The following is a 25700-nucleotide window of genomic DNA, read 5'->3' as shown; positions in this document are numbered from 1 at the left end:
TTCCACATAGTCCTTTGCAAAGTCCACAGAATTCATAGAACTCACATTGTTTACACATCACTCATGGTGTCTCTCATATATTATCAACCTGTTCAGTTGGGAATTTAACCCATACCTCCTGGCTCACACAGTGCAACACTACTGCTGTGCCACCACAATCCCAGTACTGACCCTTAGATAGCTTTAATCAACTTGCTCAGGCATATTATGTCACACCTCTGAAGTGCTAGTTCCTACCATTATTAAATGTTTGCACAAGCAACATATCTGATGTCGCTTGACAACAATCAGGAAATATTGCTTTTACCATCTAACTGACAGTGGCATAACTACTCAGACCACAAATTTTCATCTTCAGATACTTGGTCAACTAAGTTGGCTGATCTTAATCAGAGTATTGTAGATGAGGTGCTATTAATGATATCAGTTCCATGGTAAATGGTGGGGAAATCAGCCAATTTTCTTGGACTGGTAAATATCCAGCTACTGTAACTGTAAATTTACATGTCATGTAAATTGAATATGCTCTGAATTGACTGTGGTGCCCCAATGACATAATAGCCTGTCATTATCATGGCATAAGTAATGGATGTGGGTGATACAAAAGCTAATTGGGACCCATTCAAATAATAAAAGTAAGGTGACAATATGCCATATATCTCATAAAGGTAAAGATTGAAATGAAAAGAATAATTTGGAATGGTGTGTATGTGCACATGGAGGGAGGTACAGGTAGAGGCAGCAATGTCGAGAAAAGCATTGTTTCCAATGGTTAGGGGATATGAAGCACAGGAGCAGAAGCAGATCTATAGCTAACATTTAGCTAGGAAATTCTTTTTGGGGTGACTGGTGAATTATTTTCCTATCAGCCGTTTTCTTGGATTTGCACCCACAAAGGTGCTGCAAAAAGGATGAGAGTAAGAGCATGCATAATCTCAGCCTTTAAAATGATGCTCTATACAACCTACATGAATTTACACAGTAACATATGGGTATAGTATTACAGGACAAATTTACTTTTGTTATATTATTCCTCCACGTGAAGAAACAGTATGATATTAAAAGATATTCAGTAGGCAGAAGAATTTATGTGTTGCTCCTTTTCAGTGATGCGGTTCAGTGGTAAAACATTTCCGGTGATTTTTTAAAAAATTGGACATAAAAGGGGCAAACAAAAATGATCAAACAAACCCCAGGTCATGGCTATATTGAAACAGCTTTTACAAACACTGTCAAAGGAACACTGTCTGAAAGCATAGAGAATTGCACTTTTAATTCCATTTATTAATAACCACATTATATTTTCCTGGCCACCACAAAAAACTGTCAAAGTAAGAAACAGTAACAGGAAAAAAGTACAAGTACAAAACGTTGTTTGAAATTGACTCTTTAACATCAGTAAAATTGCCAGAAAACTATTTAATAAGGCTGATGTATAGATAAAACCCCATTTTTAAAATACACTTAAAAAGGACTTGGTCTCAAAGAATGTTAAAAACAAGCAATTGCAAGAACATGCTGGTGAATGAATGTTAGTCAGAAATGAAGTATCCTTTCCGTTATTAGCCCCTGCAGATGAGCTGTGATAATCCTTGCACAAGACATTGGTTTTCAATGCAATAAACACAAGACTTTTCATAGGAATGCTTTGATGAATGGAAAATGATTTGGCTGGTGGGGACAGAGTCTGCAAAATTACGAATACACAGGAAAGATGGTGTAGAAATTCAGAGTGCCAGCTCCATCTCAACTGTCTTTTTCTTTTTTCACATTAAATGTTTTCATTATCATCTGTCATTTTGCTGTCTTCTTACTACTCTTGGTTTACAATTTTGCACATTTGATGTTTTTGCTTGTTTCTTGTGTCCTCTTTATCGCTGTCCCTCATTCTTGTTTTTCTGTGCTCAAATTAATCCTGATCTTTTGGTTTTAATTTTATCTTGGATATCCTCAATCAATACATCAAAAACGCAATTGATCATCTCAAGGGTTTCAGGATTGTTGCCAAGCTTGCCTAAATCAATGGCCACTGCACCCCAAAAGAAGTTCATTGAGAGAAGCACAGATAAACTGATAAGGCACACATTACAAAAAGTAACTTTTTCAATATTTTCCAAGTATACATGTCTTTTTGTTGTGCTTTATACTACTAGAAGTGGAGTATACCCATATTCTAATACACCAGCAAAGCTTCTTTTTAACCATTATATTGTTTGAATTTTGATTTGGTTTTGTTTTATTTAACCTGAATGCTGATGCCAGTGATGAGGGCAAATGGTAAAACACTTGCAATAATTTTCCTTAAGTATATGAACAAGCAGCTAAAGAAAAATATTAAACAGAGCACTGGTCATGACTATATAGGTATATCTTTTAGCAGAAATTAGCCCCAACTGATGATGCTTGATATGTAATGAATTTGAACTTATATCAATCAAAACAGAGACATTAACTTGCAATCATGTTATTTTAACTGAATGCCACACAATGGTCTCAGATTACTAGGTTCAGTACCACCAGCACTGTGCAGTTAGAATGGTACATTTATTGGTCAACTCAGCTGTCTAGTTTTGTTAGAATCAATAACACTTGCTAACCAGTACTCAGTTCTTTTCATTTGTTTTATGGCTGCCTTCAGACTCACTACTGTGGCACCAGAACTAGTTTCCAACTCACAAGGAGCCAACTAGAAACCGAAGAAGTCACCTTGCTAGAATTCTCTAAAATCGCATAAAGGGAAGAAACATAAAGTAGGTCTTCTTAGCTGCCAACTTCAGTAAATACCAGAAAGTATTCTGTTTTATTACAAAGGCTGCCTGAGATACAGGTGTTAAGAGTTCACTGACATCTGTACTCTGTTAGACCTAGACTCTGCAAGTCATGTTACAGTGCTGTCCCTCAACATTGAAACAAATACATTTAAAAGTGGAAAAAAACTCATAACTTTTAATGATAAAACAATTCAGATTACCAATATTGATGTTCACTTTTTGAAGATATTTAGAATTAAACTGCCAGTTATCCTACAGCAGACGAATTTCCAAGCCATTGTCCTTATGGGTCACAGATTAAGTTTATATCAACTTTTCCATTAACTTTATGCATGTCAAGGTATTAGTCCTAATATTTCTTACAGTTATAGTTGAGGATTTTGTCACCAGTGACTTAACAGCTGAGAAAAACGTGTCTAAACCACAAAGTCGAATATGATAAACTGCAGGGGTTGTACATAGCCCCAAGGCTGCAGGTTGGGAACTCATGTTATAAAGTTAAGATTTAAAGTGTTCATTTTGACTGGTATATCTATCAACCAAGAAACACTTATAATTAGTGGCAGCTGTCCGCATTGTAAATATTTCAAAAAGAAAAGAAATGCTATTCATCTTTTTGTAGATACAGCTGTTATTCTGAATATTGTCTTTTTTCTCAAACACCAGAGCAATTTATTTTTGCTTATGTTTTCCGAGTTGGAAATAGAAATCAACCCAAACTTGCAAACTGTTTATTAAAGGCATTGCCAGTCCAAACATCTGCAAACTGGAGGTTTGCTCAGGACAGCAGGAGGGCTAAGGTCCATTCCATTAAAAAAATGACTGCCAATGGGGCCCCAAGAGAAAATAATGAAAACAACCATGACAATTCCATATGAGCTTGGATTTAAATGAGATTCTACGGAAAATCCTCACCATTAAAAAAACACAAACAGTAAAGAATTAAACACTTCACAGCAAAATACTGCAGATACTGGAAATCTGAAAATAAAGAGAAAATGCTGGAGAAACTGTCTATCAGAATGCCAGTTCTGAAAAGAGTTATATGCTGCCAGATGCTGGATGAAGCCTGTCCTTTTTTTAAAGCTACAGTGCATACCACATGGGAGAACAGGGATGGTGCTGAAAATCATATTTAAATTAGAGTGGGGAAATGAGCAACAAGTTTCAAACAAAATGTTAGGAAGGTAGTCACCCACTGTAGCAACTTGTTAAAGTTGATCCTTAGATCCTTATTAAAAGAAGGGGAGAATTGCTGGAGAAACTCTGGAAATCTGGCAGCATGTGTTTTCAGAATTGGCTTTCTGATAGATCTATTCAATTTCTCCAGCATTTTCTCTTTCCCTTTTAATAAGGAATTAAGGAACAACTTAAACAAGTTGCTACAGTTAGTGACTACCTTTCATACATCTTGTTTGAAACTTTTTGCTCGTTTCTCCACTCTAATTTAAATAAGTTTTTCTGCACCATTCCTCTTCTCCATGCGGTATATGCCGTAGCTTTAAAAAAAAAGCACACGTTTCATCCAGAATTTTGTAACCAGAGACTGAAAGAAGCTCTTGGCTGGCTGTGGAGAAAATAGATGCAACTTCACTTTATCCACCTTCGTGAAGCCTTGACTTTTATGGTGGTTTTTTTTTTCCCTTTCCTCTGAAAATATAGCTAAGAAAAATGCTGGGTGTAGTGAAGAACGAGGAACACAAATCCAGGTCCTTTCATGAAAATCAGTGCACATGAGCATTATATTGCTCCATGGGTTATCTTAGTTTATAAAATGTTACAACCCCTTTGTACAATTCATTGCAGATTAGTCTGATTAAACAAAAACTACTGAACATAGTCAGTAAAACTCTATATCTAGGGGCAGAAGGCAAAATGCTATTTGAGTCCTGGCATATATAATTTGCCAAAGATTTACGAAAGAACTGCAGATGCTGGAAATCAGAAAAAAAACAGAAATTGCTGTATAAATTCAGCAGGTCGGACAGCATCTGTGGAGAGAAAGAAGAGTAAACATTTCATGTCTAGTGACCCTTCTTCAGAACCCTTCTGAAAGGTCACTGGACCCAAAATGTTAACTCTACTTTCTTTCATGGATGCTGCTGGATCTGCTGAGGTTTGCCAGCAATTTCTGTTTTCATATAAAATTGGCAGGCTCTTCAGCCAACTACAAAAACACCTGCATCTCTACTAGAGGGTGCTTTTCAAAACAACAACTAAAAATGAATTAAAAATATATTTACAACATAATTATGGTAATAAAAAGCAAAACAACAGGATACTGCAATCCTTAAGCATCCGAAGGTCTGTCCTATACAGCTGAATAAGAAAGGGTTAACTGCAGCTTCAAATCTTAATGAACATCTGTTGTCCTGGAACTTGCAAGTAATTTCATCCAAGTTTCCCCTGCAGCTACAACAGCCACAGAATGCATTCAGTTAAAAGGCTTCTCTAGTCTTCTATTTACTCCCACCACTTATTAAATTACATTCTTCAGATTTCCTGGAAAAAAACACAAAAAAAATAAACTTTTGCCTTTTCTGGTTCATAGCACTGTGACACTAACAGGTTAACTGCAAATTTTATGCAGAAAAGTACAAAACAAATGTGGTCAGATCCTCAAATTATCAAATCTAGGAAAATTCTCATTATGCTGCAGAAATAGGTGGCCTTTGTGAACATTAAACCAAACACTCATGATAGGATCTCCTTTAGAAGGCCAGTTTCTGTACTACGAAAAGCTAAAGATCAGGCTTACTGCTGCAGTGCCAAAATCAAATTAATTGATGTAAATTCCCATTTTCAATTATCAGTGTGCATATACCAGCAGTGCTTCAATCTTTTAAACTGCACTGTTTAAATGCATTCCTTCCAGTTTCAATCCAGCAAATATCCAGGTCAACCAGTGCAAAATTCCAACGAAAGTGTAAACAGAACATTGCAACACAGTCAATGACAATTAATATAAATCTTTTCAATTCATCAAATTACTGGTAAGCCCTAATTACCTAGATTCTGATATAGTAATATGATAATGAGCAAGATTTCATTCTGAAAATCTTAGCAACTTAAATTTACTTAATTCTTTACAAGGTTGTAACCGCATCCAGGTGTCATAACTAGAACAAAATTAGTGATTACATCGCAGATAATGCCAACTTCTGCTTTTGTACTTTGAATGATTCAGATAGAGCACATCGTGCCTGCAGAAACACGCTTCCTTGTGTTTGGTTGACATTTTGTACAAGTCTATTTTCTGTGCTTAGTCTGCATCTTGCATAGTATTCTTAAAGACAAACTACCCTTATGGTTGGCTGTACCCAGAATTACATACTCACAGAGATATATTTTTGCATGCTAATTTATTTATGGCTGGGAATCAAAAATCTACTTTTGTACACTTGTCATCAATGCAAGCAGTGATATTATGCTTCACCCTCCTCTGATGCAATTTATAATATTGCCAGATAACACACATATTCCGCAAATTGAATAATTTTCTGCTGATCATGAAACTAATATGTTGAAAGCTGATAGCTTGTTAAATACTGAGGGATTTTCCACCATGGAGATCAGTTGCATTAGACAGAGGTGGATAAGGTCGAAGGTGTCAGGGCCAATTCTTTCTTAAACAGGGATTGCCCATCAGCACAAGGTTCAAAATGAGACGCTGAAACTGAGGAGATGCTCATTGCATCTATTACATTTTGGAGGAGCTTCCTAATTTAGACATTTGAAAATTTAATGAGGTATGTGGACTGTTTGTATTCATGGTCTCAATGCTTTTTGTGCTTGTTGTCCATGTTGGGGACACACAGCAGGCCTCACGTTTCCATTTTCAATGTGGAATAGTGCCCAACAAACTTCAGTGCATCAGATTGTTATCCTTGAACAAAACACACATGAATTTGTTATTTACTGGTATTATTCAGTATTCATTTGAAAATATTTCACTGCACAGATTTAAAGAAGTCAAGATTGGTGCAATTCTTATTGAATTTGTGATGCCCAGTAATGACTGAAGGTTTCAATTCTCAGTTTTGCACAGATAATTGAATGTATTATATTGTATATGCTTTCCAAAAGCAATTACAGTGCATCTGTGCAACAACAGTGTCCCACGCAGTACACTCATTTCCCACTTCTGCTCCATATTCCTTAATTCTTTTGATTATCAGAAATCCATCAATCAATCTTAGAATTAAAATTATCCATTGCCATTTACAAACTTCAACCATGCCTTTGCATGTACAAGTCTTTCTGAATTCAGATATCCTCTTGTCCTAGATTCCTTGACCAGTGGCAATAGAATCCAGGCATTGTTGCAGTAAATCTGTATTGCATTCTCTCCAAGACCAATGTATCCTTCCCAAAATATGTTGGTCAGAGTGAACAAAGTACTTCAGGTAAGTCTAACCAAGCTTTTGCGTTTGTAAAAACTTGTCCTTTTTAATTTTTGTGCTTTCTAAAACTGTGGAATGAATTGAGAAAGAACTTTTTGAAAGCCAGGAATTTGATACCTTTTTTGAACCCCGTTTGTGTAGCTATGGGTTTCAGCAACATGCAGAGGAACTGGAGCCAAGGGGTTGTTTACAAGTGAAACTGACTGGATCGTGAATTTGGGTGCATTTATCAATGACAAAGGTCTTCTGCCCGCCAAAAACGAGCTGATTGGTTGTTAGTCAGCTGAAGAGTTTGGTCTTCGAGCAAGACAGTGAGAACCGAGATAGACCAGGAGAGAAACCAGCAGATCTGCAGCTGTCGAAAGCTCCCTCTCAATTCCCAGCAGTAAGCCACTTTAAAGCAGAGAAAAATTACCTATCTTTCCTTCAGCAGATGCTGAAAATTGTGACTTTGAACTGGATATGTCAAAGACTTTTCATAAGTGAAACAGCTAACCTATGCCTCTTGCAAACCAGCTGAAGCATTTGGAAAAAGATTGAGAAACATTTGAATCAGCAACAACCAACCCTACAAATGTTGAAACAAAGACTACAAAATTGTTTACCTAGTTGTCCCTCGCCAAAGTGTTTTTTGTTCCTGTTAATATTTATTCGTTTGTGTGTGTAAGGAGGAGTTTATAAGCGGTTTAGAGTCTTAATGTGTAGAATTAATTTAGTTTAATTGTTTACCTGTATCTAGAATCTAATGACATGTAATAAATGTAGTGATTCCTTCTAAGTATAGAAACTTGATCTGTGCTTTCTATCAACCTGGGTTTGAATATCAGATTGTTTGAGGAACTTGTGTACTTCTTTTAAAAACTTTTACTTCAGTGACAACTTCAGGAATAGTAGAGCTCAACCTCCAGCTCACTCCACCAGTGAGGAGTGAAATATTATTGTAGCAGGTCTTCAAAACTCTTGTTTTCTAATCTTCTAGACATAAACTCCAATAATATATTCACCTTTTCAATTTTTTTTGTACCTATTTACAATATTTTAATGAACTACTTACATGGGCTGCCATGGCTTCTAGCTTTAACCATTTAGGAAACACATTGCTCTACATTTCAGGTCTAAAGTGGATTCCTCACACTGGTCTACAGGTTTTTTAATTAACTATTTTTCTAATCAACCTGTTGAGAGATGTTATTATAAAACTCTGGAGCAGGTGGGACTTGAACCCGGGCCACTCAGTCCAGGGGTATGGACACATACCACTGTATCGAAAAAGGGCCCATTTTGCCTATTCGCTTCGTTTATTAATAATAATAAGTTCCAATGTAATGCTCCATCAACACTGTATACATTGCTGTTTATCTGTATGTCACTGAAAAACTGGACACATGAATTTTCTAGGCCAAAGTCATGAATAAATCTAGTTAACAATTGAGACCCCAACACAAATCCCAGCGGAATGCCACTAGTCAGATGCATCAATTTAGAGTTCTTAGTCAGAAACCCTATTTTCTCATGCCACCTAGCCAATTTCCTAACTAGAGCAATAATTTGCCTTCAATTCCTATGACCTATTTTTTTTCCATATCCATGTTGGTTCTCTCTGTTGAACTGAAATATCTCAAGGTGTCCAGTGACTCTATCATTAATTATAGACTTCAGTAACTTCCTGAACTGGTTCAAGATTCCCTGGCTTTTCTTTATTATCTTTCTTAAGTCATTGGTAACAAGCAATAGTTCCTGAATCAACAGAATGTTGGAAGATTATAATTAGGGCACCTGCATTGTTCTTGTCCACTTTTTAAAAACCCTGGTATGAATACAATTTCGCACTCTTTAGTGATCATGACCGTGATCAAAGATTCTGGAGAGGCACTGGCCTTACCTGCAGGTTGAGGGGTCAGGGCACACCTGCTTTTGCTAGTCCCAGATGCTGTGACCAGATTTAGGAGTCATTAGCTATGGCTTCTGCCCTTACATGTGAGGATATTCTGCCTGCAATCAGTCCTTAATTATGGAATATCACTGGAAGCCAAAGCAGCAGGTAAGCAAGGCAACCTCATTGGAGCCAACCAGGCAGGTCTTGGTGAGTGAGGAAGGGGAGGGTTGTGTTTGGGAGATCAAGGGTTATTGGCGGGAGCGGTTGGGTGGGTGGGGGGGGGGGGGGGGGGGGGCAATGGTAAAGCCGTGACAGTCATTTCTGTTATGGCGAGGGGAGGGGTCTGTTTGATACTGAGGACCAAAGTAGGAACACAATCCCACTTAAATATGTGACCAGGTTGCTAACAGTTACTTGACAGTCTAGAGTTGGAGTTTAAGTGGCTATTAATTAGTCCATGGGGTGGGCAGACAGCCCATTATTTACCCAGTCACTAGCAAAACTCTACTGGAGGGTTGTAGGCAACCATGTCATCCAATTTCAGGCCCACAGGCGGTTGCATAAATTTCCTGCCACTATTTTCGCTGTTAGTATAAATTGGATACTTGTTGAAGGTTTATTTCCATATTCTTATGTTCATTTTTCATAGTCTTTAAAATTTACTGCTACCATTTCCTATTCTGCACATGCTTCCTATTCACTTGGATCTTGTATGCCTCTTTTATAATGTATATTCATTTATAAATTCTAACACAATTCAACGACCTAGGCACTTCACAGCAGAGTTAGAAAGCAAAATTTAGTTCAGAGCCACAGAAGGGATTAAGGTCAATTAGGTAATCTTAAGGAGGAAGGATGGCTACAAAGGTTTAGGGAGTGAATTCCAGAGCTCAGAGATTGACAGCTGAAACAGTGGCCAATGCCAAATAAAATTGTGATATTCAAAGTTGCTGCAGTTTTAGAAGTATCATTACCTCCAACATTTGTAGGATTGGATGGCATTATAGAAATGAAGTGGAGGGGTACTTGTAATGTTATTCAGCTAGTAATCCAGAACCCTGGGTAATATTCTCAGGATCCAGCATAGCAAATGATGAAATTTCAATCCAAAAAAAATCTGGCATAAGAAAAGCTAGCCCAACCATGCCATATAACCACTGTCGATAATTGTAAAATCCCATCTGGTTCACTAATGTCCTTTGGGAAAGAAAATCTGTCATCCTTACACAGTCTGGCCTATATGTAACTCCAGACCCACAGCAATGTGGTTGACTCTTAACTGTCCCCTGGGCAATTTGGGACAGATAATAAACATTGGCCCAGCCTGCCACACACAGATCTCCATGAAAAACAATTGGAAGAGGAGAGGCAACAAAGGGGTTTAAAAACAAGGATGAGAATTTTAAGAGGAAGGTGTTGCTTAGCTGGCAGTCAACATAAGTCAGTGAGCATAGAGGTGATGGGAAAATGGGACTTGGCCCAAATACGAACTGAATCTTAAATTATCTCAAGTTTACGGAGGACCAACCAACAATGCATTAGAAACGTCAAGTTTGGTGGTAACAAAGGCACGGATGAGCGTTTCAACAACAGATGAAACAAGGCTCTTGCAGGTAACTTTATAGGGTTGCAAATAGGTGGGCTTGCTGATATAGCTGATATATATTAGAACTTCATTTCGAGGTCAAAAACGACATCAAGATTGCAAATAACACGTTTCACGCGTCAAGCCAATTCCTAGGGGTTGGATTGAGTCGCTAATTAATGAACAGAATTGTAGCAGGGACGAAGGGTGATTTCCTATATTTAGGTGGAGGAAATTTCTGCTCAACCTGTACTGGATGCCAAAAAGCAGTCTGCTAATTTCAGGCACAGTATTAAGGAAAATGGTGGTGTCAACTGTGTCAAAGCTTACAGACTGACTACAGAAGAATCTTTTAGCTTTTACCTTGACATAGGATGTCATTTGTGACTTTGAAAAGAGTTGTTTCAGTACAGGGTGTGAAGCATGGAGTTTTGGGAATTATTTTTCTATTAATTTTATTGTGATTTTGACACTGCTCAGTCTTCCATGAATTTATTTTTGGCAGGTTAGAGCTCCTGTTCCTTAGTGGTATAAACATTAGCATGTTAAAACTATTTTTGAATGCCACAGCTGGTCTTCTGTCATTTTACTCAAAATCAGATTTGCCTAGTTTAGTGGATCATCTTTGTTTCACCCTGCTGAAGTCAACTGCACCTAAATCCTAAAGCTTTCTAGCTGTTTCACTTTTTTTCACTCCTTGCAAATTTGTCAATTCACTCAATCATATTATGATCACTACTGGAAACCAGTTCATATGCCTTTATGGTGTTAACTAAATCTGGCTCACTACTTATTATTAAATCTAGTATGGTCTGCTCTCTTGCTGCTTCAAGAGCAGATTGTTGCAGCACTGCTCACAATCTGCTGTCTGACGTAGGTTCATACGCTTATCCAAATTTTATGAGACTATATCTTCCTTACCTCGGATCCTGCTAAGTATCTGCTCAATCCGGTGGGGATCATTCTGGTCAGTCCGACAGCTTCGGGTGATTTCCAGTACATAATCAGGCCCATATTCTGTAAAATACTATGAAAGCAATTGGATTAGTAATGGTATTGAAATGCCTGCAGCTATATTAAGCAGAGTATACGTACATGAAATATAAATTTAAGGATCCTGCTATATAAGTTTAAATCCAAATTTAAATTCAATTTAATAAATTTGGATCAAAGTGAAGATAAAATTGCCATAGTCCCAAAGGACCATTCGGCTGCTCTCTTATTAAAGAGACAATTGGTGGCGAGTTTAACATAACGGCCACTATGCCTCAGGCAAAGGGCAAAGTTGAGAAAGTGGGACCTTCATGGTGACCTCTGTCAGTACGGGAGCTGAACTTGCACTGTTGGCATCACTCTGCAAGGCAAACCAGGCACCCAGCCAACTGAGCAAATGAACCCCCAACTAAAAGGCTAGCATGTGAAATGGAGGGCACAAACTACAGGCTTGTTTTAAGTAGCCCATCTGGTTCACTAAGACCTAGAGAACGTAAGCTGCCATCTTTATCAGCTTGATTCTATTGTGATGCATACATACAAGAGGTGACTCTCAATGTATCTCTGAAATGTCCTAGCAACTCACTTAGTTGCATTCAAGGAGGAAGGACACCATTTCTTTCACAAGACCAATAAGGGATGGACATTAAGCACTAAGCTTGTCATGACGTCCGTATTCCAAGTTTAAACTGAAAAAATAAGGAAAGACAGTGTTTACTTAAGTAAGTTTATTTTACCCCAGTAACCTCTAGAAGTTAGAACACTACTGCCAATACTGTGGCATGCCAAGATATTTACATCAATAGGTTCTCAACCAGAGTTACATTTAAACTTGCGGAAGCAGTTTCGAAAGAAACAGTAATAAAGTACTGTGATGCTGAAATAGGAACAGAAAATACTGGTGTCACAAATAGAGTTAAAAAAAATAGTGAAGACATATGATTTTTCTGTTGTTTTATTACAGCTCTGACTCTGTTCAATCACCCAAGAATTTATTTTTGGGAGGTAGAGCTCTTGCCTCTCAGTGATAGAAACTAACTTGTTTAACAATTTTTGAAAGCCGCTGTTGATCTGCTGTTGTTTTGTGTGTTAACAGATTTGCCTAATTTACTGTGGACAGCCTTCATTTCCACCCTGTTGAAGACAACCTTACCTGAATCTTGAACTTTGTAGCTGTTTCATATTTTTCCCTTTCAAACTCATCTATCTATGTACATTTAGTGACTGTTCTAAACGCCCCATTAAACAGTCCCAAAAAGCTAATCAAGTGACTGGACTTAAACGTAACCTTCCAGAAGCTTCAAGAAAGTATCAGCTAGACAGTCAACACTTCATGTACCCACTGATGAGACTGGAACTAAACTATTGTACCATAAGCTTTTATAGGACGACCGTGTGCTAACCCAGGAATGCTCATCGACACGATTCCAGACACAATAAGTCATCACATATAACTTACATGTGATGTCATATGTAAATGCAGCATTGCGCACACACAAGGAAGCACGTGCACTTCTGAAACAGGGTTCAGTGGCAGGGAGTACGGACATGGATGAGGGTGGGGAATCAGAGAAAATTAATGAGACTCAATGAGACTAGCGAAAGAAGCCAGTTATTTTTGCTGTAGTTAGAGCATCAGATTTGTATCCTATGTAGCCAAATTCTAATCTCAGACTAAATTGGCAATGATGTACATAAGGTATTCAATCTTTACACTGGCAACTTGATTGTAAACCCAGTCCTTGATACTCAGAACAGAGTATACTTTGGGAGCTTTGCTGGATAGAATGTCCCTTGTGCTAAGATGTCCACTTAATCTGAGAGAGTAGTGCAGAGTTCAGATAGTATGATCTATTAGTCTGGAAGAGAGAATCGAGTTACATGAGAGCAAAAGAAATGAACAAATGAAAAAATTATGACATTTTCCAAACTGTTAACTGTTCTTCTGAGAATAATAAAAGCTACAATTTCTTTGTAAATGTATCATAAATATTTAGAAAGAAATTTCTGCAGATTGCCAAATCTTTTCAACCTTTTTTCTCTCAATAACTAACTAACCTTTATAAAGATTAGTTGCAACAACTGAGACTCAATTCTATAATGTGATACAATGAAACCTCCTCATTACAGTCAACATCTAGAGTTGCCAGAATCCTGACAGAAGGCAGCTAATTAAGTATTTGCAGGAAAGTAAAACGCGAAGAAAAAAGTCAAAGTTGTGAAAAGTAATTTTTATTTAGACATATCTATGATAACACCTTTAAAACTAAGGGAAAAAAAGGCAAAAATACTTGTACTTCTCTGAGAGAATGACTGCAAATAAAGAATGAAACTCAAATTCATACAAACAGGTACTTAATCAGTGTTTACAAACTTAATTACCAGAGGAAATGTTAGTTCTTCAAGTACAAGGAATGAAGTAAATTATCCATAGAAATGCAGCAGTCAATATCCTTTTTATAGTTCTGAAATTTAACTAGAACCAGCAAAGATACATCTCATGAGAATTATGAAAACGAAAATGCAGTTTCAAAACTTCCACTTCAGGTCATTCCACATTTCTAAGTCCTATTTTTCAGCTTCTTGACCACAATATTAACCTATCTTCTGCAACTACAGAGTTATAATTTGTGACATTCAAGCATTTCTTTCTGCTACTATAGCAAAATGATTTTCTCTCGAAACCAATTGATGAGGGGCACAGAAACATACGCGGATGATGGCTTCCTTCATTATTGGTAGTACCTCCCCTCAGTGAAGCATCAAAGATCATGACCAACACTGCATGGATGACAGTGGAAATAAACACTTGCCAACTACTCCAAAGCTACAATGATACTTCAACACACTGCAACTCCTGAAACATGTTTCCCTACCTTTGCAGTTGCTGCATCTGATACCCCAAATTGCCATCTCACACCTCTGAATAGTTGTGGCCCCAACACTGATACATGCGGAACTCGACTAGTCACTGGCTACCATCCTGAAAAAGACCCCTTTATCTCTACTCTCCGCCTTCTGCCAGTCAGCCAATTCTCTATCCATGCCAGTACCTTGCCTCTAACACCATGGGCTCTTATTTTGTTTAGCAGCCTCCTGTGTGGTACCTTGTCAAAGACCTTCTGGAAATCCAAATAGATTACGTCCACTCGCTCTCCTTTGTCTAACTTCAAAGAACTCCAACAAATTTGTCAAGCATGACCTTCGTTGATGAAGCTGTGCTGACTCATCCCTATTTTATCATGCATTCCAAGTACTCTGCAATCTCATCCTCCCTCATGTTGTTACCTTTACTGAATTATGTACCGTTACATCTGATTCAAGCTTCTCCCTCTCAAACAGCAGGGTGAATTTTATCATATTATGGTCACTACCCCCTTGGGGTTCCTTCACCTGAAGGTCCTTAATCATTACACATAACCAAATCCAGAAATGCCTGTTTCCTAATGGGCTCTATCACAAGCTGCTACAAGAGAAAAAAACACTATCTTGTAGGCATCCCACGAATTTGTTTTCTTGGGACCCACTATGCCTTCTGACCCTATATTGCTCGTTATCAATTTAATTTCATTTTTAACGAACAAGACAATCCCACCCTCTCTGCCTATTTGCTTGTCCTTTCGGTAGGATGCATGTTCTTGGATATTTATTTCCAACTTCAATCTGCGCTATAAACTCATTTACCTTGTTTTATGTGTAACGGCATTTAAGTAAAACACACCCCCCGTCCTGAGTTAACTACTCCCCATCTCATAGTTGTCCCCTTATCTGTGCCTGATTCCTGACCCTTTCCATATTCTGTATACTAATACTTGTTCAGGAAACTTTAATAATTTCTCCACAGCCCTCCCTTCTTTTAACATTTCCCATTATTTTTCATGCAACTGAACCCAGCACCCCACCATTTAGTTTAAAGTTATATCTTCAGCTTATTTTTGCAAGTTGTAGTCATAAGAGTCATAAGAACCAGGAGCAGGAGTAAGCCATCTGGCCCTTGGAGTCCACTCCATCATTTAATAAGATCATGGCTGATCTTTTCATGGCCTCAGCTCCACTTACCCACCTCCTCACCATAACCCTTAATTCCTTTACTGTTCAAAACATTATCTATCTTCGCTTTAAAATCATTCAATGAGGAATCCTCAACTACTTCACTGGGCAGGGAATTCTATAGATTCACATCCCTTTGGGTGAAAAAGTTCCTCCTCAACTCAGTCCTAAATTTGTGTCCCCTAATTTTGAGGCTATGCCCTCTTGTTCTAGTTTCACCCAGCAGTGGAAACATTGTCCCTGCTTCTATCTTATCTATTCTCTTCATAATTTTATATGTTTCTATAAAGATTCCCCCTCATTCTTCTAAATTCCAATGAATAAAATCCCAGTCTACCTAGTCTCTCCTCATAAGCCAACCATCTCAACTGCGGAATCAACCTGGTGAACCTCCTCTGCACTCCCTACAGTGCCAGTACATCCTTTTTCAAGTAAGGAGACCAAAACTGCACACAGTACTCTAGATGCGGCCTCACCAGCACCCTATACAGCTGTAACATAACCTCCCTGCTTTTAAGCTTAATCCCTCTAGCAATGAAGGAAAAATTCCATTTGCCTTCTCAATTACCTATTGTACCTGCAAACCAACCTTCTACAATTCATGCACAAAGACACCCAGGTCCTTCTGCACAGCAGCAATTTTTTCCCATTCAAATAATAGTCCCTTTTACTGTTATTCCTAACAAAATGGATGACTTCTCATTTATCAACATTTTACTCCATCTGTCAGACCTTTGCCCATTCACTTAAACTATATCCGTCTGCAAACTTTCAGAGTGCTCTGCACTTTGTTCTACCACTCATCTTAGTGTCATCCGCAAACTTTGACACATCACACATCATCCCAAACTCCAAATCATCTACGTATGTAAATTGTAAACAATTGCAGTCCCAAAACTGATCCCTGAGGCACACCACTAGTCACTGATCGCCAACCAGAAAAGCACTCATTTATCCCCACTCTTTGCTTTATGTTAGTTAACCAATTCTCTATGCTAATACATTGCCTGTAACGCGGTGCATCTTATTTTATGCAGCAGGCTTTTGTGTGTCACCTCGCCGAATGCCTTTTGGAAAACTAGATACACCATATCTACTGTGTTCCCGCTGTCCACTGCGTTCATAATGTCTTCATAGAATTCCAGTAAATTAGTTAAACATGACCTGCTGTTCTTGAACCCATGCTGCACCTGCCCAATGGGACAATTTCTATCTAGATGTCTTGCTATTTCTTCCTTGATGATAGATTCAAACATTTTCCCCACTGCAGAAGTTAAGCTAACCAACCTACAATTCCCCATCTTTTGTCTACCTTCTTTTTTAAACAGTGGTGTCACATTGGCTGTTTTCCAGTCTGCTGGAACTGTCCCAGAGTCCAGCGAATTTTGGAAAATTACCACAAGCGCATTTGCTATTTCTCCCACCATCTCTTTTAGTACCCAGGGATGCATTCCATCAGAGCCAGGAGACTTGTCTACCTTTAGCGCCATTAGTTGCCCAACACTACCTCTTTCGTGATAATGATCGAATCTAGGTCCTCACCTACCTTAGTCTCCTTGTCATCAATTACTGGCATGTTATTCGTGTCCTCCACTGTGAAGTCTGACACAAAATATCTGTCCAATGCCGTGATTATTTCCTCATTTCCCATTATTAAATCGCCCTTCTCATCCTATAAAGGACCAATGTTTACCTTAGCCACAATTCCATTTTATATATTTGTAGAAATTTTGCTATCTGTCTTTATATTCTGAACTAGTTTACTCTCATAAACTATCTTACTTTGTTAATAGAGATAGTAGGAACTGCAGATGCTGGAGAATCCGAGACAACAAGGTGCAGGGCTGGATGAACACAGCAGGCCAAGCAGCATCATAGGAGCAGAAAGGCTGACGTTTCGGGCCTACACCTTTTCTGATGAAGGGTCTCGGCCCGAAACGTCAGCCTTTCTCCTCCCTCATTCTGTTGTATTCTCCTTTGTTTTGGATCTGGTATTGGATTTTATCTTCTCACTTTCCATCTGTATTCCAAATTCAACCATACTGTGATTGCTCCTCCAAGAAGATCCCTAACTATGAGATCATTAATTCTTCCTGTCTCAGACCAGATTTAGGATAGCTTGCTCCCTGGTCAGTTCCATTACATATTGTTCAAGAAAACTATCACGGATACATTCAATGAACACTTCCACAAGGCTGCCTTGACTGATCTGGTTCAACCAATTGACATGTAGATTAAAATCCCCCATGATAATTGTTGTACCATTTTTATAGTCATTAGTTGTTGCTCTGTTTATTGCCCGCCCCAATGTATTATTATTTGGTGGCCTATAGACCACGCTTATCAGTGAATTTTTCACCTTAGAATTTCTAATTTCCAACCAAATGGATTCAACCTTATTCTCCATAAAACCTGTATTATCTCTCACTAATGCCTTGAATATCAGCTTTAAAATCAGCCTGAATATCCTTAAATATCAGCCTTAAAATACCACCCCACCCTTTACTTTCCTGTCTGTCCTTTTGAATAGTCTGATACCCCTGGATATTCAATTCCCAGTCATGACCATTCTGCAACTATGTCTCCGTAATGGTTACTAAATCATACTCATTCACAACAATTTGTGCCATTAACTCATCCATCTTGTTTTGAACACTACGTAAAGTGCCTTTACGCAAGTTTTTATACCTTCTTTTTGAATTCTAACATCTCCATTAATAATAGCTCCTGAGTTTTCCTTTCTTTTAACTTCTTTCATAGTCTTCAACTTAGTTAAACCCTCCTGCACATGTTAACCTGCTGCTTTCTTTTCTATTTACCATCATACTTCCTGTCATTATCCCCTTCCCTTCCCCCAAATTCACGAGTTTAAAGTCCTAGTGACCAGCCTATTTATCCTTTTCACTAAAACACTGGTTCCAGATCAGTTCAGGTGGAGACTGTCTTAACGGTGCAGATCCCACCTGTTCCAAAACTGATGCCGATGCCCCATGAAATGGAACCCCTCTTTCCCATATCACTCCTTTAGCCATGTGTATTTCCCGAATTTTCTTATCCCTAAACCAATTTGCACGTGGCTCCGGTGGTAATCCAGAGATTATAACCCTTGAGACCCTGCTCCTTAATTTCGTTCCTAGTGCTTGATAATCCCCAAATAGGTCCTCCTTCCTGGCCTTGCCTATGTTGTTTGTCCCGACATGGACCACAACAACTGGTTCCTGACCCTCTCGTTTCAATATCCTTTCAAGCCGGTCAGAGAAATCCCTCACCCTGGCACCGGGAAGGCAACACACCATGCGGGACTCTTGATCCTGCTTACAAAGAATGCTATCAATCCCCTTAATTACAGAGTTCCCTACAGCTACCACTTGTCCTTTGCTCCGCCCTCTTGAATGGTCTCCTGTACCATGGTGCAATGGCTCATCCTCCATATAACCCTTTTCCTCATCCTCACAGGGAACAAGTACCTCATATCTATTTGACAAGGTCAAGAGCTGAGGCTCCTCCGTTCCCAAATTCAGGAACCCCCTACCTGCCTCACTTGCAACCACACCCTGCTGTCCTTGATCACTGGCTAAATTTGAAGTTGAGTTGCCATGACTCTCATCGAGCAATGATTCGGGTGGAACCAATCCCATCGGAACAGCTTGTTCCTTCCTCAGCGCTGGTGCCAAAATCCTGTGAATGTGAACCCATTTCTCCCACATCAAACTTTGAGCCTCGCATTTGTCCCTTTAATCTTGTTGACCCTGTGCCAATTAGCTAATGGCTCAGGTAGTAGTCTGAAGATTACCACCTTTTTGGCTCTGCTTTATAATTTAGCTCCTAGCTGCTCATATGCCCTCAGCAGAACCTCTTTCCTTTTTTTTTGAAACCTTATATTATTGGCACCTCAGAGGACCATGACAACTGAATCTTTTCCCTCCCATTCTAAGTCCTTCTGCTGATGAGATATCCTGAACCCGGGCACCAGGCGTGCAACACAGCCATGTGGGACCCTTTCATCTGGCCACTGAGAACAGTATCTATTCCCATGACTATACTATCCCCAATTACAACTACACTTCCCTTTTCTCTCCCCCTCTTGAATGGGTCCCTGTACCACAGTGCTATGGTCAGTTTGCTCATCCTCCCTACAGACCTTGCTCTCATCTACTGAGGGAGCAAGAATCTCAAACCTGTTTGACACTCAAGGGTTGAGTCTCCTTCAGATTCTCTTGGATCGCTCTACCTACCTCACTCATAGTCAGTTTAAAATGAGGTTGGAGGGTTTGTAGAAATCACCGTACCCAGTTATTTTAAAATGTTTACATATATACCTAAACAACATGGACTACTAACTTCAGATCTGTCCCTTATATTTTGAAAGTTTTAGATAATTATTTGCACAGGCAATGAAGATACAGCAGTTATTATACAGGTATTGAGGCAGGTATGGCAGCAAAGAATGAAACAAGAATACCTTTTCTAACCAGTCAAACATATTAATTTAGCATAAATCACCATTCAAGAGATGTAGTTAAGAATATGGAATTTGGGATATAGCACACAGAGTTGGAGATGGCCAACATAAAAAGTGGGGGAAAATGACAGAAAAATACACAGGGAAAACACAACATGGTGCCTGCACTTGCTGTGTTGCTGTAACCTGTGTACTGTACAGACTGAGCTGAATTTACTGGCCAAATGGTGGCTCAAACCATCAACCAGAAAGGTGGTGGTTAAATTACTGCCACCAATTCTAGGAGACCAACACAATTAAATATCTATCAGAAGGTTTTACTGCCTGCCATCAGGTTCCCAGGCCTTTCAAGTTAAAAGCCCACTCTAACCGCCGCCAAACAACGGAAATGCCAGCACCTCCTCAGTTCCAAAAGTACTACCAGGAACAGTGGGGGATTACAGCTCCAGGCCAGAGCATTGCTGGAGGCCTAGAAGAGAGTTAAGTAGTTAGGCTCACAGCCGGGAGAGAGACAAGTGTTTTTGTGGAGGTCGAGGAGGCTTTAATGGGAGAGGACCAACAGCTTTGCCACTGGCAGGGTCTCTATGAGGAACAGTGTGTCTAATAATGAGGATTCTCTCCATACCTCCATCACACCCCCACTATTTCTGAGCCCACAGATATGCCTATGTGGCATGGGCAACCCGTGCCATGATTGGCACACCAGCAATAACAGAATGCAGCCCTAACTTGGCCACTGAAGTGTGTCAACTGTCATAGGGGCAAAAAAATAGGCTTCCACCATTCCTGCCCAGACTTAGTTAAGTTCAGCCATCTGAACATTTAACTTCAACATTTGGAATCGGAACAATATTTTTTAATCTTCCACTTAGGTCATGTTGACAGAACATTCTTTCATGAATGTAGAAGGTCAAGATCTACAGCTCTTCTTATACACAACAAAATTGTGTGTAGGGTAGAATGGTGGAATGTTGTGATTTAGTGCAGTCACAATGAGCCAGTTGTATTAAAAGCATTATGCAATTGGATAAGATTTGTAACACTGGTCCAGGTACAGCTTTCTATAAATGAGTGGGGATCATGAGTTAGGGTGTCCATAGGTGGTATCGGAAACAGTGGTGAGCTAACCCTTAAATGTCAGACAACCAAGTCTTTTGTTTTGCATGGTAAGTAAGCTCTCTCATTGCATCAAGAAACAAGGAAAATTGGGCAAAAGGAATGGTAAGATGAGCTTCAAACTGTATTTGCACAGTATCAATGTATCACCAATAATAGTAAATAAGCAATGTTAGAAAAGAATTATACAATCTATTTAATACCACCCATATCAAAAAAAGTCAAAATGCTGCACAAAGCCTAAAAAGGAAAGTGTCAGTAATTATTAAAGAATGGCTAAATGCCTTGCTTATAGTCAAACAAATGCAGCTATGTCAGTTCAGAACAAACCTATCATTCTGACAGAAATGGAGAAACAGTGCACTATTGTGCATTGCCACTTGACTACAAAACCGTATTCAGAATGAAAATCCCAGGTTTGATTAGTCGGAGTGACTCAGCAGACAGTAAGAAAAAGAAGCCTGTTGTAGCCCTACCTCATGATCAGGAATCTCTGAAGACAGTGTTTTTCCAAGGATATTGGCAGTCAGATATGTCCAACATCGGGCTGTGTTAGCATGGTTATAGCCTCCTGTCTCCACCAAAAAAGCAAACCAAACAAAAATAATTTATTTGACAAGAATACCAAAAGTTAGTGACCATGTTATTTACTACCGTCCCATTTTAATATAGCCCGTATATAACCCTGTTATATAAGTCAATTAAGAAATGTTTGAAGTCATGGTGATCGCGAAGACTTCCAATTTTTTCACCTTTTGTTCTTCCTGCATCAACAGGCCATGTTGACAAGATATGAAACTCAGTCATGAATTATTTTAAAAAGCTATACAGTCATGTTTAAATTTTGAAATGGATTTGGAATGGCTGTACTAAAAATGGCTGCCGCAAATCATATGATACAAGTTGATGACAATTTATGGCAAGTTCCAATCAGAAATTTCCAGAACAGAGTGTAGGCACAATACATCTGGAATTTCTCACTTTTGCATTGATTGGATATTGCAGTCAACAAATACAAAAGCACTGTAGGCAACGAGCTCCCTGCAGGGTCTGGCAAGCAAAGAGTAATTGAAAAGCTTATGTCCGAAGTGGCAAAAACATCTCAGCATCTGGCTGCTGCAGTGAATAGTGGGTTTTGATTGGTGGCACAGGAGCTTAACCTCATTTTACTTGTGGAGGTGCTAATAATTCCACTTATCTCCCGAGGTGAATACTGGACCTGCTGTTACATGATGAAAACTCCTCTGGTCTTAGCTTAAATGATACATTTCTTAACCCTTGCCTCAGACTGGTAAAAAAAATCTAGTCTACTATTAACATCAAAGTCTGTTAAGAATCTAACTGGTGACACCACAGCAAAATTCCATCCTTGGGCGACTGTGAGGAGTTTGCACATTCTCCCAGTGTCTGCATGGGTTTCCTCTGGGTGCTCCAGTTTCCTCCCCCAGTCCAAAGATATGCAGCGTAGGTGGGCTGGCTATGCTAAATTGGCCATAGTGTGCAGGGATGTGCAGGCTACGTGAGTTAGCCATGGGAAGTGCAGGGTTACAGGTACAGGAAGTGTGTGTGTTGGGGGAGGACGTTCTTTGGAGGGTCATTGTGGACCTGATAGGCCGAATGGTCTGCTTCTACACTGCAGAGATTTTATGATTCTATGAACTCCAGGAGGCTTTGGGGGAAAGTGTCACAACTCATTTCTAGAGGAAAGTGATTTTTAAATGTAAAAAAAAACCTCTGGTTAAAGAAAAAAGAGAAATACAAAATAATTCAAATAGTTTGCTCTCGTTGTCAGATACAGAAATTTGAGTTTCAAGTCCAGGATCAATCCATTATAAAATTAGCCAAAATCGGACACAAAATCCAAATCTCAGAAACCAAACTGAACTGAATACTATAATCCAATTGGAAGCCAAGCAGAAACATGCAGTGGTTTAAATGCGACCTGAATCCAACTTCTTACAGACAGTAATCTTCAATGGACACATATTTCCTGAACTCAAAAAACATCATGTGAATTAATGCCCATATTTTTGATTCCCTTTTTAAAGAGATTCCTAATTGTAAACTCTTTCCATTTTTCTCCTTCCTGGTATGCTCGAGTATGCATGTGAAAACTTCCAGTTTGAATGCATGAATAAAGTATACTTTTGAGCGAACCCAAAAGAGAGCTTGTTGAAAGTTCACACAGTGTGGAGCTGGAGGAACACAGCAGGCCAGACAGCATTAGAGGAGCAGGAAAGTTGACGTTTCAGGTTGGGACCCTTCCTCAGAATTATTCAGAAATTTCTGAAGAAGGGTCCTGACATGAAACGTCAACTTTCCTGCTCCTCTGATGCTGCCTGGCCTGCTGTGTTCCTCCAGCTCCACACTGTGTTATCATGGACTCCAGCATCTGCAGTTCTTGCTATCTCTTTAAGAGAGTTCAATCTTTCAAACAAATACTTTGGGGGAAACATGCCACAGTCAATTCCTAAACAGAAAAAAAAAACTTCAATACTTCTGCTTACAGTCAAAAGAGCAGCAAAGTAAAAGAATTCTATTTACCTCTCCTTCCCTGTGGGTAACATTAGCAACAGTTTCTGCTGAGCTGGCACAGGGGGTCGGTTCAGCTCAGTTGGCTGGATGGTTGATTTGTGAAGTAGGGTGATGTTAACAACATGGGTTCAATTCCTACACCAGCTGAGGTTACTATGAAGGTTTCTCCTTCTCAATCTCTCCCCTTGCCTGAAGTGTGGTGTCTGTCAGGTTAAATCACCAATAGTTGTCTATCTCTAATGAGAGAGCAGCCCTATGGTGTGGTAAGACTATGATGATTTGACTTGGTACAGCAACTAAAACTGATGGGGGTGATAAAGTTGCCAGAATTAAATGAGTATTGATATCTCAGATGTTTGTGGTTCTGGAGGAATTTATAGTGATGTGGATTTAATCAATGGAAGAGTTTCAAAAGAAAGATGAGAGTTTTAATAAAAAGGGGTGGCACAGTGGCTAGCACTGCTGCCTCACAGCGCCAGGGACCTGGGTTCGATTCCACCCTCGGCTGACTGTCTGTGTGGAGTTTGCATATTCTCCCCGTGTCTGCACGAGTTTCCTCCGGGCGCTCCGGTTTCCTCCCGCAGTCCAAAGATGTGCAGGGGTGGGTGGATTGGCCATGCTAAATTGCCCATAGTGCCCAGGGATGTTTAGGTTAGGTGGGTTAGACATGCGGAAATGCAGGGATAGGGGAGTGCATCTGGGTGGGAGCTCTTCAGAGGGCTGGTGTGGACTTGTTGGGCCGAATGGCCTGTTTCCACACTGCAGGGATTCTATGATATTCAATGAGTAATACATGGCTCATGAGCACGTGTACTTTTCTCGATCCTACAAACTAAATTGACTCAATAACATTGCTGATTGCCTCATCAGATGACTTCCATTTGTTTGGGTGGATCTGAACTCAAATTTTACACCATGACAAAATCATTTATTTTATTTAACCTTGATTACATCATTGTTGAACTCAAATCCTCCACTAATCCAACTCCCATGTATTATCTAGAAAATATCGCTGCTAAGAATGAAGAGTAGTAACCCTAGGCATCTTACTTGCCTCACTCAAGAACACTGACCAAGTTTGCAAGAGTTCCACCATTGTTTCAATGAGAATCACGGAGTCCATGGAGGGAAAATTGAATAATTCATTTTAAAAGTTGCTTTCAACCTTCCAGCAGATGGCTGAAGAGTCACACTGGCAGGAATATGCAATTGAGTTGTTTCCCATTGTCATATGGGGGGGTATGTGCAAGATACAGGACTGAAGAGTCATAGAGCCGTACAGCATGCAAACAGACACTTCGGTCCAAATCGTCCATGCCGACCAGATATCCTAAATTAATCTAGTCCCACTTGCCAGCATTTGGCCCATATCCCTCCAAACCCTTCCTATTCATATATCCATCCAGATGCTTTTTAAATGTTGTATTTGTACCAGCCTCCACCATTTCCTCTGGTAGCTCATTTCACACATGCATCACACCCTGTAGTCCCTTTTAAATCTTTCCCCTCTCACCTTAAACCTATTTAAGGTTTGGCCCATATCCCCTCTCACCTTAAACCTAGTTTGGCACTCCCGCACTGTGGGGAAAAGACCTTGGATATTCACCCTCATGATTTTATCAACCTCTGTAAGGTTACCCCTCAGCCTCTGACGCTCCAGGGAAAGTAGCCCCAGCCTATTCAGCCTCTCCCTATAGCTCAAACCCTCCAACCCTGGCAACATCCTTGTAAATCTTTTCTGAACCCTTTCAAGTTTCAAACATCTTTCCTATAGCAGAGAGACCAGAATTGAATGCAGTATTTCAAAAGTGGCCTAACCAATGTCCTGTACAGCTGCCACATGACCTCCCAACTTACTAAATGCAATGACCAATAAAGGCAAGCGCACCAGATGCTTTCTTTACTATCC

The 25700-nt window shown here is 39.4% G+C and overlaps 1 protein-coding gene across 9 annotated transcripts in view; it reads right to left on the bottom strand.

The window, feature by feature from the left end:
* Positions 1 to 25700, bottom strand: part of LOC109919332 (histone deacetylase 8) — a 63610-nt gene that overhangs the window by 17322 nt on the left and 20588 nt on the right. For 4 of the 9 annotated variants that reach the window (XR_007263640.1, XM_048605085.1, XM_048605084.1 and 1 more), the window contains 2 exons: positions 21733 to 21827; positions 11557 to 11662 (listed from right to left, as the gene is read on the bottom strand). Coding sequence is in view for 8 of the 9 variants with exons in the window: in XM_048605085.1 (XP_048461042.1) it covers positions 11557 to 11662; positions 21733 to 21827 (201 nt within the window). In the remaining variant the exon portion in view is untranslated. Of the gene's footprint in view, positions 1 to 1248; positions 5274 to 5863; positions 6658 to 11556; positions 11663 to 12214; positions 12341 to 21732; positions 21832 to 25700 lie in introns of those variants that run through there. The other 5 variants (XM_048605086.1, XM_048605087.1, XM_048605088.1 and 2 more) reach the window with 5 other exon arrangements.

Source organism: Rhincodon typus, chromosome 14 (genome assembly GCF_021869965.1).
Source record: "Rhincodon typus isolate 14 chromosome 14, sRhiTyp1.1, whole genome shotgun sequence".
Taxonomy (NCBI): domain Eukaryota; kingdom Metazoa; phylum Chordata; class Chondrichthyes; order Orectolobiformes; family Rhincodontidae; genus Rhincodon; species Rhincodon typus.
This window is presented reverse-complemented; position numbering and strand designations above follow the sequence as displayed.